Source organism: Stigmatopora argus, chromosome 20 (assembly GCF_051989625.1).
Source record: "Stigmatopora argus isolate UIUO_Sarg chromosome 20, RoL_Sarg_1.0, whole genome shotgun sequence".
NCBI classification, from domain to species: domain Eukaryota; kingdom Metazoa; phylum Chordata; class Actinopteri; order Syngnathiformes; family Syngnathidae; genus Stigmatopora; species Stigmatopora argus.
The window spans coordinates 12082303-12094729 of NC_135406.1; the positions used below are offsets into that span (position 1 = coordinate 12082303).

The window sequence follows — 12427 nt, forward strand, 5'->3', positions numbered from 1 at the left end:
TTTACCACAAACTGAACACGAATATGGTTTTTCACCTGTGTGTGTTCTTGTGTGTATTTTTAAGCTTCCCTTCTTTGTAAATCTTTTACCACAAACTGAGCATGAAAATGGTTTGTCACCTGGGTGCGTTCTTGTGTGTATTTTTAAGCTTCCTTTCTCTGTAAATCTTTTACCACAAACTGAGAAAGCAAATGGTTTTTCACCTGTGTGTGTTCTTGCATGACTATTTAAGTGTCCCTTCTCTGTAAATCTTTTACCACAAAATGTACATGAGAAGGGTTTCTCCCCAGTGTGGCTCCTCATATGTGTTTTCAAAGTAGACTTTTTCCCAAAGGTTTTTCCACACTGAGAGCATTTCCAGAGTTTGCCGTCCTTAAGACCTTCATTGTCATAAAGCAAGTCTTCGCTGTCTGATAACGGAGCAATTAAATTGTCTGCTTGCCCTTCTGCTGAGCTGCTGTTCGGAGTCTCCGCCCCTCTGCCGGCCACGCCCAGATCATCTTCGCTCTTGAAAGGCTCACCAGTTGACACGGTGACATCTTCTTCCTCCTTTTTGATTTGCTGTTGAGGGAACTCTGGCTCCTCCTTTTTAATTTGGGGTAATGTTAAGGTGTGTGCAGGCTCCGCCCCTCTGCTGGTCACGGCCAGATCCACTTCACTCTTGAAAGGCTCACCAGTTGACACGGTGACATCTTCTTCCTCCTTTTTGATTTGCTGTTGAGGGAACTCTGGCTCCTCCTCTTTAATTTGGGGTAATGTTAAGGTGTGTGCAGGCTCCGCCCCTCTGCTGGTCACGCCCAGATCCACTTCACTCTTGAAAGGCTCACCAGTTGACACGGTGACATCTTCTTCCTCCTTTTTGATTTGCTGTTGAGGGAACTCTGGCTCCTCCTCTTTAATTTGGGGTAACGTTAAGGTGTGTGAAGGCTCCGCCCCTCTGCTGGTCACGCCCAGATCCTCTTCCCTCTTCAGGAATTCACCAAATGACCAGGTGACATCATCTTCCTTCTTGATTGGAAGTCGCTCGTCTCTCATTTGTTGTTGAGGGAACTCTGGCCCCTCCTCTTTAATTTGGGGGAGCTCAAGTTCCTTTTTAAGGCCAACAGACTCTTTCCCATCAGGACCAAGATATTCTCTGAAACCTGCAAAGACACGAAAATAAATGATATGTTTCATAATCTGTCTATCCAAAGAGAAGTCCTTTAGGTTAGACTGGGAATGTAAAGTCTTATACTTATATCGGCGGTGGTTAGGCTCGTAACATGACATTAACTTCAAATTTAACTGAAATCAACTCAAATGACTATACACACCCACACATATTTGACCACCATCTCAATAAGCTCGTATCTCCAATTTGTTTCATTTCTCAAGGAAAAAAATTGCTCGGAAATTAGCTCGTTTCTCAAATTTCTCGTAAATTGGGACACTGGTATGTCAAGGTATTCCTGTAATATGCAGGCTGCCACAGCAAATGTTTAATTAACAAGCAATAATTATAGCACTTGCGGGTGACCCGCATTGTAATCAACAGTTTGAGGAAAACAGAGTTCACCTTCAAAATTAAAGTACAATTAAGAGCACACCTACACATTTCAATGTTTAAAAATGTTTTGTTTTATTAAACCAAAAGGATTCTTTAATCTCATCTCATTTTCTGAACCGCTTTATCCTCATCAGAGTCGGGGGGGTGCTGGAGCCTATCCCAGCTGACTTTGGGCCAGAGGGGGGGGGGGGGGGGGGGGCACCCTGAATTGTTGGCCAGCCACTCGCAGGGCACAACAAGACAGACAACCATTCACGCTCACACTCATACCTAGGAGCAATTTAGAGTGTCCAATCAGCCTACCATGTGTTTAGAATGTGGGAGGAAGCCGGAGTACCCGGAGAAAACCCACACACGTCAAAATAAAAAGGTTTATTTTTTTTAAAAAAAGCCTTTCCATAAATGGTCATTTTTAAAGAAACTAATGCTTTACTTTACATGGTCTTTTTTATTATTAAAAAAAGCCTTAAAGTCTATGCATGTCTTTGGAGTGTGGGAGGAAACCGCAGTACCTGGAGGAAACCCACGCAGGCCTGTGGAGAACATGAAAACTCCACAAAGGTGGACTTGACCTGGATTTGAACCGAGGACCCCAGAGCTGTGAGGCCGACGCGCTAACCACTCGCTCCTCTGGGCTGCTTTTTCACATTTTTAAGAACTTAAAATAAAATAAAAATATTCAGTGCTGTGTCCTAGTAGCAAGCGGGAGACATGGGAGTTGCTCCCGCTTGAAAAATAATTTACAAAATAAAAAACATTTTTGCATTAAAAAATCTGCGATGTAGTGAAATGCTGAGGGATTGCAGCGCACAAAAATAGCACTTCTACAATTACCATTAAGCCTTAATGGTTTAGGAAATATATAGATATAAAAATGGACCCACCTTGTAGTCTGTGAAGGACAACTTTTGCATGCATTATTTTGCAAAATGTCGAGTTTTCCTCGTGGAACTTTGCTGGTCTTTTCCCATACGTAAATTCTGAAGGAGACGCCATTGATAGCTGCTAACTAGGCTAAGTTAAAGAGGGCGCAAAGCTTCAAAGTTCTTCGACGACTTGAAGAGTTGTTCCTTTGATATATGCTAACAGGCTGAGCTAAAGTAGCGCACAAAGCTTCAACGAGGTCTTGAAAATGATTTTGGCTGATATTTAAGGTCATAAAGTAGCTTAAGCTAGACACGACTGGGACCCATAGGTTAAGTTTGGTGGCGAAAACTGTGCATGCGTGGTGGCAGCGTCACTTCCTTCGATGCATTAAGTTTATAAATGTAAGAGAGCTGGACATAGGAAATAATTATTCTTCAAATTTTCTGACATGTGGTTTGAGCAAAAAAATGTTTGCGCAGGTTTGAATTTAATTGAAATTAAATTAAACATAAATCACTTGAAGATCGCGTCTCAAAAGGAGGCGTCGCAAAACGCGCATGCGCAGAAACAAATCGTCCTTGGTCATGATGCTGTTCTGTTTTGACGATTGGCATCACGGGAGAGGTAGTTCTTCATCGAAACGGTTTGAACTCGCAGGAATCAGTCTCTTATTTACGTACTGCTCTCTCTTGGTCAGGAGAAAAAAAAATTCATTCTAAGTTCAGTATTCGTGGACACTGTACACAATATTTGACGTTCTTATTCATATTTGACTGGACATTCTGACTGACAAACTCTCCCACCTTGGACTATCTCCTTCAATCTGCTGCTGGATAAAGGACTTCTTGTCCAACTGACCACAGACTGTTAGACTTGGTCCCCACCTCTCTTCCTCCATTACACTAAGCACTGGCTCCCCTCAAGGCTGTGTACTGAGTCCTCTTCTGTACTCCCTGTACACCTACGACTGTACACCCACCCACCAGTCTAACGCCATCATCAAATTCGCTGACGACACCACTGTGGTCGGACTCATCTCAGGAGGGGATGAGTCGGCTTACAGAGATGAGGTCAACAATTTGTCTTCGAGGTGCTCGGTGAACAATCTCACACTGAACACCACGAAAACTAAAGAAATAATCCTGGACTTTCGCAAACACGGCACAGATCTGGCCCCACTCCTCATAAATGGAGTATGTGTAGACAGGGTCCAGTCCTTTAAATTCCTGGGGGTCCACGTCACGGACAAGCTCTCATGGTCTACAAACATCACGGCAGTGTTGAAGAAGGCTCAGAAACGACTCCATTTCCTCAGGGTACTTAGGAAGAACAACTTGGGCACCAATCTTCTGATAACCTTCTATAGAACCACTGTAGAGAGCATCCTGGCGTACGGCATCACAGTGTGATACGCTGGAAGCACGGCGGCAGACAAAAAGGCCATGCAGAAAGTGATTAACACTGCCCAGAGGATTGTCGGCTGCTCTCTGCCCTCACTTGAAGACATTGCCAGCCCTCGTTACCTCAGCAGAGCCAAGAACATCATAGGGGACCCTTACCACCCTGGTCACAATCTGTTCCAGCTGCTGCCCTCTGGCAGACGCTATAGGTCCCACAAAGCACGGACAAATAGGCTTAAGGACAGTTTTTTCCCCACATCCATCAGAAATCTAAACTCGCGCTAACATAACACACATTCCCTTCTGCGGTATATGAACAGATGTTTGGTTGGTGATCTGCCTCCTACTAGCTGACTGAAGTAAGGTAAGTGGAAGACAGTGAGAGGTAAGCGAGAGGTAAGCGACCTGTATCCACAACAGCGGAATGACAAATTACAAGTCCGTAACTTACACTTATTTAGGTCTTTTGCCGATTAAACGTAGCTTATGGAGAAGCACCATCAATTTCGTCACACGCAGTTTCTGCGTGTGATGACAAGTAGGCTTTTGTGTTGTGATAATGACGACAGGGCCTATGTCCGATTATTATTATTATTATTATTATTATATTATTATTATTATTATTATTATTATTTAAGACACCGTCAATCACAAGTTATCGAAGAAGCGCATTTTAAGAAATTATATTAGAAAATTAGCAATTTCTCAAAGGTGTCTTAAACCCAAAAGGAAAAGTTTGTTTTTTCTTTTATTTACATTATTCCCTTAACCCGGACCAACCTATAGATGTAAATTATGTCTTGATTTTCCCATTTTTAACGAATATTTGAAATTTTTCCCTCCAATTTTTTTTGGTGTGTGTTTTAGTTCAATAAGTATTTTGTAAAATGTAAAAATAACTATTGTTAGAATTATTATGGAATATTCTATATGTGTTGTAAGCATTTTTTTAATAAGTAGTAAGGCTATAAACAGTCATGGGAACATGGACATTTTTCCTCCACATCATCGTCTCCTCAAGGCCAAAGCTCGAGGACACATTGTTTCGGACACTTCTCCGGCAGGACCCAATGAGACTGTTATGACGAGACTCCAGCAGCAGATTTGAAAATACGGCTTTGTTTACATTATAATACTACCGTAATTACTCGAATATAACACGCATATTTTTGCTATATAATTAATTCCAATAGTTGGGGGTGCGTGTTATAATCAAGAACTAATTTTTTTTATTTTTTTTTTATTTTTTTATTTTTTTTATTATTTTTTTTTTTTTTTGGTCTTGTTACATGGCCCTTAGCCTGGTGCTTTTTCTTGCCAAATAAATTGAATTGAAATTGAATTGAATAAAATAAATTACAAATTTTCGATCGAAAAAAGCATTGTCAAACTCACTTTGACGCACGGATTTTACGTCATCTCGTAAAGCCAATCGGATGATGTGTTGTGGGAGGAAGAGGAAGTGGATGAAGGAAGCGTGGACGTTGATAGGATTCTCAACGAAGAGATGTATGAGAGGACAGACAAAGAGAGAGAGGAACTCTTCATTTGAAGGATTCTAATGAATAAATTTGTTTGAACAAAACAATCGTGAAACGAAGAAAAAAAGGTAAGATTTCTGATTTTCGTCAGCGGGAAATTTTAGGTGCGCACTATATTCGAGTACTGCGTTTTTCCAGATTTTTTTGGCCCAAAATTACCTGCGTGTTATTTTCGAGTGCGCGTTATATTCGAGTAATTACGGTGCTTTGTTTACCTTATAATGAAAATATTATGCAATTCCTCACACCATTGTTTTGGGTGTTCGGAAAGAATGTCGCGATTAAATACAATGATTCAGTTACTGCAATTCAGAATGCTTTGTGGACTGAGACGACGTCACAAGGCACCTCCTTGCAAGTTGTAAGCAGCTATGTTGAAAGATGTTTTTCCTTTTTTAATTAAATATTACTAATAATGATTTAAAAGGTTTGAATCATTATTCCAACAACTATATAGAAATATTTTCAACAAATGATTAAGACATCTTCCCTTACTAAGAAAAAATGCTCAAATAAACATTGTTTTAGATCTATAAAAAGTTTTAAGGCTTTTCATCCAGTTCTTTTAATCCGATTTTATATATATATATATATATATATATATATATATATATATATACGTGTATATATTTATATATATATGTGTATATATATATATGTATATATATATATATATATATATATGTATATATATATATGTGTATATATATATTATATATATGTGTATATATATATATATGTGTATATATATATTATATATATGTGTATATATATATATGTGTATATATATATATATATGTGTATATATATATATATATATATATATATATATATATGTGTATATATATATATATATATATATATATATATATGTATATATATATATATATATAAGAGGGCGCCATACATCCATTTCATCACAATGCAGTACTTACTACTGTAGTATTCTCGTCAACAGCAACATGAGTTGAAAACTGTTTAGAGGTGCATTTTTCAAAGTATGGCACTATTGTTCAGAAAAGTTTCTTCACTGGTGATGTAACTCCTTAAAATTAGTCAAATCTTTTTTGGAGCCTTTTCATTGTAAACATTTTCTTTTATGTTTTAGATTTTAATTTAGTTAAAATGCTTTCGCTAAAGGGAAGGCATTAAAAAAGCATTATCTTTTATTCAGTAGCAGGTCTATTATTATTTGGGGGATTAATGAGATTGAAATAGATGTATAGTCTGATTGGACACTCTAAATTGCCCCTAGGTATGAGTGTGAGCGTGAATGATTATTTTTCTCCTCGTGCTCTGCGATTGGCTGGCCACCGATTCAGGGTGTTCCTCGCCTCTGGCCCGAAGGCAGCTGGGATAGGCTCCAGCACCCCCTATACACGATGTAGCATATCAGAAAATGAATGAATGAATGTTGGGATTAAAAACAGTGGGAGAAGCCCAACGTTGCCTCGGCAGCAAACCTCGACTGGGTAGATGGTGCATTTCCAGACAAATTTCTGGCACACAGATTCAAGTATTCGGCCTTCTTGCGCTCGAAGGTGGTCTCGATCCCGTCCTCTGATGGTACTGGTATGAGGTGAAGCGCTCTTGCCTTGCAAGGGCATACAACAATGTCTGTGCGGAGTGATGTAGTGATGATTTCGGATGATAGTTAGTATTCTATTTATTTAGAAGCTGCATTTGAACTTTAGCATTAAATATGAAGTACTTTCGCAAGCCACACCAACGAGTGGCAGTGGGCCAGATTTGGCCCTCGGGCCGCAACTTTGACACCGTTGTTTGAACGCTGCTCTCGTTGTTGTTTAGTGCATCTATATCTCTAGTATTTGAAATTTCGATTTACAGCATGCAAATAAGTGTTATGTCACTCAAGCATGTAGCCAAAAATGGAGGGCGAGTAGCAGGAATGACTCTTGAACGCCTCTGGGGGGCGCTCGCGCTTTGCGTAATTTGAAAAATACATTGTTTGTTTGTGATAAGGATACAATAAAAGGAAAGCTACTGTTTAATGCCGTTGTTAAGTATTAACACGCGTTGAGACTTATAGTGTCATGTCAATAGAATACCTTTAAGGGAATATATGGAAATAAAAAGTGTACCCACCTTCTAGTCTATGAAGAACAACTTTCTCGTGCGTCATGTTCCAAACTGTCGATTGCTCGTGAGTTGAATGCTCCTGTTTGACCTCAAAAAGTTCCTCCTGGAGCTTTGGCAGTTGTGTTCTTGCCGACATTTCCACACGTGAATTCTGATGATGGCGGCGACTTTGATAGCTGCTAGCTATGCTGAGCTAAAATAGCCAGGAAACCTACAACGAGTTCTTCGTCGACTTGTTCCCTTGATAGCTGCTAGCTAAGCTAAAGCATAAACAAGCTCTTGGACGACTAGCTCTTCGGCGACTTATTCCTTTGATAGCTGCTAGCTAAATTAAGCTAAAGTATAAACAAGCTAGTCAACGACTTGTTTATTTGCTAGCTGCTAGCTGGGCTAAGCTAAAGCAGGGTTTGCTGATAAATGGGTGATGGAACGAGAGACGCTGGTGCGTCAGCACCGTGCCGATAACTCAAGAGAGAAAGCCCATATTGGGGCGTGTAAAGCTTTAAGAAAGAATCACGTGACCGGTACAGGGAAAGTATCATTTGGCCAAAGTGTGATAATAGTTTAAAGACATAAACTGTATCAAAGTGTCGTGGGTCTGTTGGACGGACTTTGGCGTAATTTCGGCTCGTTCTGAGAAGTTTTCCCCAGTGTGGAATCATTTTGATCGTGCGAGGCAAAACGGAATAACCACTTTTATGTCACATGATTTACCAGTTAACAAAAATGTGGACATAAGTTAAAAATTGTAACTCAAATTTGATCTATTTTACTTATGAACTCCGTTTGGAATTTAAAAAAAACATGGATTTTTTTTTACCTGCAATGATTTTATAACTACTGCAAGGGTCACTACGTATTTGGATGACCAACACGGTTTCAATACAGTGCCGACACAGTGTGTCAATACAATCCTTGAGGTAGCATCGTCCCATCACTAAGGTATATCAAAGGTTTTTAATTAAAGACACCAAAAGCAAATTGAAAACATATAAGCCCAGAATCCAAAATTACAACAACAAAAAAGAACCAAAAGACGTAGAACACAAGAATAAATACACAGACATGGAAAAACAGTTGAGTGACACACCAGTGAAAGCAATGGACAATCAACAAAAAGTTTCAAACCAAGATTGAGTAATCGTATAACATCAATAACAAACAAGAGACATTTGACTTCATATACCAATATATATCCTCTCTCTCCAAATGGTCTGTTAGCTTCCTTTCATTGCTTTTCAATTGATTTTACTCACCAAAAATCGTTTTTACACAATATCCATCCTCCTTTCTTTCTTCCTTCTTTCCTATCGCCATCGAAGCTAATGATGAAAGTCGAGCCTGTCCTGTCATATTTCCGGCATAGTCCATTTTGAAAATAGCTTTAAATCAACACAACAATATACTATTTGCTTGTGGAGCTAAGTTAGCGCGCTGAAAGTGCCGCACACACCATTTTCCCGGCTGTAACAGGCTTGCTAGCGTCGGAGTTGACCGCCCTTTCTTAATGATGTCCATTTTTTTCTGGAAAAGTCCGTCTGGAAAATAGCTTTGGGAGCAAACAGAATCCATTTGTTTTTGCTTCTGTCGGCCATTGTGGGTGGAGTTTGCGATCTCGGCTGCCTCGGGTACTGCTTTGGCCCGCCTACTAGCCAATCATAGTTTGAAAGATCATTGTGGGGTTGCCAACTCGAAATCTGATTGGTTAAAAGCAACAGTCTAGTTGAATGCAGCAGAGCCCGCAAGAACTGATTGTGAAGGCTTTGAGGCAGATCTGATTTGGCAACAAATAATGGCTGAAATGTGATTGGTTAAATGCTTCAATATGAAAACACACATCTGGAAGCAGTTTAACCAGGGGGAAAAGCAATGAAAGGAAGCTAACAGACCATTTGGAATAATAAGTATTGATGGACAAAATATAATATGATTCTGATATTTCCGAGGCCAGCAGAGAAGGCCTTGAAGGCCCTGACGGCCCGCCACTGATATATGTATATATATATATATATATATATATCGAATATTTGTCCCAATATTATTGGGACAAATATTCGATTCATTGCCTAAAAAGAGGGGCTTTGCAAATAGCTGGGTCGTGAAGTGGGTCTCATATTGAAATGTGTATTTTGCCTGTTTCTAGTCATGACTCCATGAGTCTCAAGCTTCTCCTTTGTAGAGCTCTGTCCTGTAGCCAGATGTGTCCTTGAACACTTGCAACATTGTCGTTATCTTCTATTTGCCGGTTCATAACAAATGGCTTATCCTGGAAGACTTGCAACATTGTCGTTATCTTCTATTTGCCGGTTCATAACAAATAGCTTACTGTCTGAAGTAGGGGAAAATCCCATCCCTGTTCGCTTTCGGTACCACCCTCTTGAGAGAAAAAAGGTGAATGAATGTAAATTGTCTGTCTCGGCGCATTTGTGGACGACAGCCTTGCCTGTGGTTCACCTGTGCTCAGAATATTCTGTAATAAAAGCTTTGAAGTCACTGTTTCTCGCCTCCAGCCTGTATTTGGACACCCAACATCTTCCACATCCGAAATTAATCGTACCCGAGAAGGAAGACAGAGTGCTCTTCCTTCAACAGTCGTTCACATCACTGCAAAGATGGTGCTACAGTAGCCTAATAAGGTGCTAGTTTCCAAACATGAAGTAGTAGGTGGGTGGCATTTTGCCCAGCAGAATTAAAAAGAACCAGTTTGTGGATCATTGAAAAAATAACTCTTCTCTGATCATTCTGGATTATTTTTTCATCACGAGTATATTGTTAAACTACTTTAATGGAGGTACATTGATTCTATTTGTAATTATTGTCTTATTATTCAATAAAAAGAAATCCCTTGGTCTAAATATTGATGTGCATTCAAACAATTCATAACCTCACTATAATAAAAAAAAACTCTTCAATCCAAGAAAAAAAATATTTGAATGCAAAATCATAGCTGAGATTAAAAAAAATGTACTATCATTTTGATCTAGCATGATCATCTGAAATGGTAGTTTATACATTTTTGCGAAAGCTATATCAAACATCAAACATCTGACATTCTGGTCAGCGAACTTTAATGTCAGTGTTGACTGTGCAATTGAAGAACTCCTTCAAATACAACCCACTTCTTTGTCAGAGCGGGAGCAGCACATGCTTAAACAAGCAAAAACCACAGCACCAGATTTGAGTTTTTCCAAATATTTTCGTCAAGATACATTTCCGGTAGGTGACAATATTCGGACAAAAAATCTAAAGAGAAATTTAAACCCAGAGTCTGGAACCGTATTATCAATGAAAAAAATGCCTTCAACAGATGAATCCAGTGAAATTCACTGTTTTAGCACTTTTTTTTCATGGTCCCAGTAGAGTGTAAGACATAAGAGACAGGAAATGAATCAACAACGCGTTTATAATTTAAGGGGACCATAAGGGTTCAGTCAGACAGTTTAAAAATTTGGCTCTTTGTGTCTTTTTCGCCAGCCTTGCAATATCTTATGAAGCTAGTTTTTATTATTTTACATTCGAGTAGATGTGGTTGGTTGTTACAATGATTGGATTTGCCTACACGTTTATGGAATGGTTGCATGTCTTGTTAAAAAGGGAACTTTTTGATTACATGAGGGGGGTGTAAAATGTTCATTTGTTCATCTTCTGTATTGCTTATCCTCATGGGGATCGTGTGGTTGTTGGGGCCTATCCCAGTTTATTGTGAACAGGAGAAAAAGCGTTGGTCCTGACTAAGTTTGAACCCTGCAATGAAATTCACATTTCACATTTTCTTATATTTAAAAAAAAGGTGATAGTAGTTTAGAAATAAACAGAAAACACAAGTTCAAAAAGTGAAAATGAACGAAAATGAACTGGGAAAATATCTTATAATGTGTTTACTTTGTCAGCTCGCCATTTAACGTCACTGACGAGTTAAATCTGCTGAGCCAACACTCTTGGATTAGATAAAAACACACGCAAAGGACTAAAAGTGGAAAACGTCCATTGAGTACATTCGTCCTGACTGGTTTTTCACCTGTGTGGGTTCTTGTGTGAATTTTCAATCCATGACCTCGGAACTGTAAGGCCAACGTGCTAACCACTCGGTTAGTAAATGTAAATCTAACTAAATAATTATGAATGTTTATCAGACATTTATCAATACTTTCACTAAGTATTCAATATTGCAGAAGTGTATAATAAAACATGACTATGAGTCACAAATTACGGCCCGTTTTGGAAATTGTTTAAAAAGTCTCTTTTGGGTTATAGACACCTTCAAGAAATGTTTCATTTTCCAGTACGATTTATTTATTTCAAATGTGCATTTTCAGTAACTGATGATTGACAGTGACACATTACAGTTGCTTTTCCCAATTGCTAAAAGAGAAAATCCTAAAGGATCCACACATTTAAAAGAAATAGAATAAAAGTACATCCCATTTGAAAATACCACAAGCACATTTCACACACAGACTCGATTCCCATATCACAATCCTCCTCTCTCACAAATCGAAACCTAGTAAATAAACTTCAAATGTTTTCACTGATTACTGTGGTGTTGAAGACGATGATTCTGTTTTGCATCAATTTATGTAACTTGTACCACAACTCCTCATCTGAAACTTCAGAAAAGGAGCCAAGAAAATACTGACTAGTAAAAAACTATTCTACATAAACTTAAAATACATTGATTATATGATTATTGATGATCATCATTTTCTGACATTCAATGTGAATGAGGCAGAGGGTACAGAAAATGAATGAATGAATTTGACATGAATGTAATGAATCAAGGCTTTGTCATGGAGAAACACCTTGGGCCGCTCGGCCACACTAGACTCGGCGCTTGGAAGTTCTTAACCACAGAAATCTTAAAAAGGTGAAAGAAAGATTTGTTTGATTTAAAGAGAAACAAGAGAAGTTTTCTAATAGAACAAGTTAAAATAACTCAATGAAAAACTGAATCTATTGAACACAACAGTACTCAT

The 12427-nt window shown here is 38.7% G+C and overlaps 1 protein-coding gene across 2 annotated transcripts in view; it reads right to left on the minus strand.

The window, feature by feature from the left end:
* Positions 1 to 7929, minus strand: part of LOC144065538 (uncharacterized) — a 9927-nt gene extending 1998 nt beyond the window's left edge. The window contains exons 1-2 of one of the 2 annotated variants that reach the window (XM_077588486.1): positions 7461 to 7929; positions 1 to 1142 (exon numbers count right to left, since the gene is read on the minus strand). The exon at positions 1 to 1142 is cut by the window's left edge and continues 1998 nt beyond it. In XM_077588486.1, coding sequence (XP_077444612.1) covers positions 1 to 1142; positions 7461 to 7590 — 1272 coding nt within the window. In that variant the 5' untranslated portion in view covers positions 7591 to 7929. Of the gene's footprint in view, positions 1143 to 2430; positions 3670 to 7460 lie in introns of those variants that run through there. The other variant, XM_077588487.1, reaches the window with a different exon arrangement.
* Between the last annotated feature and the right edge of the window lie 4498 nt (positions 7930 to 12427).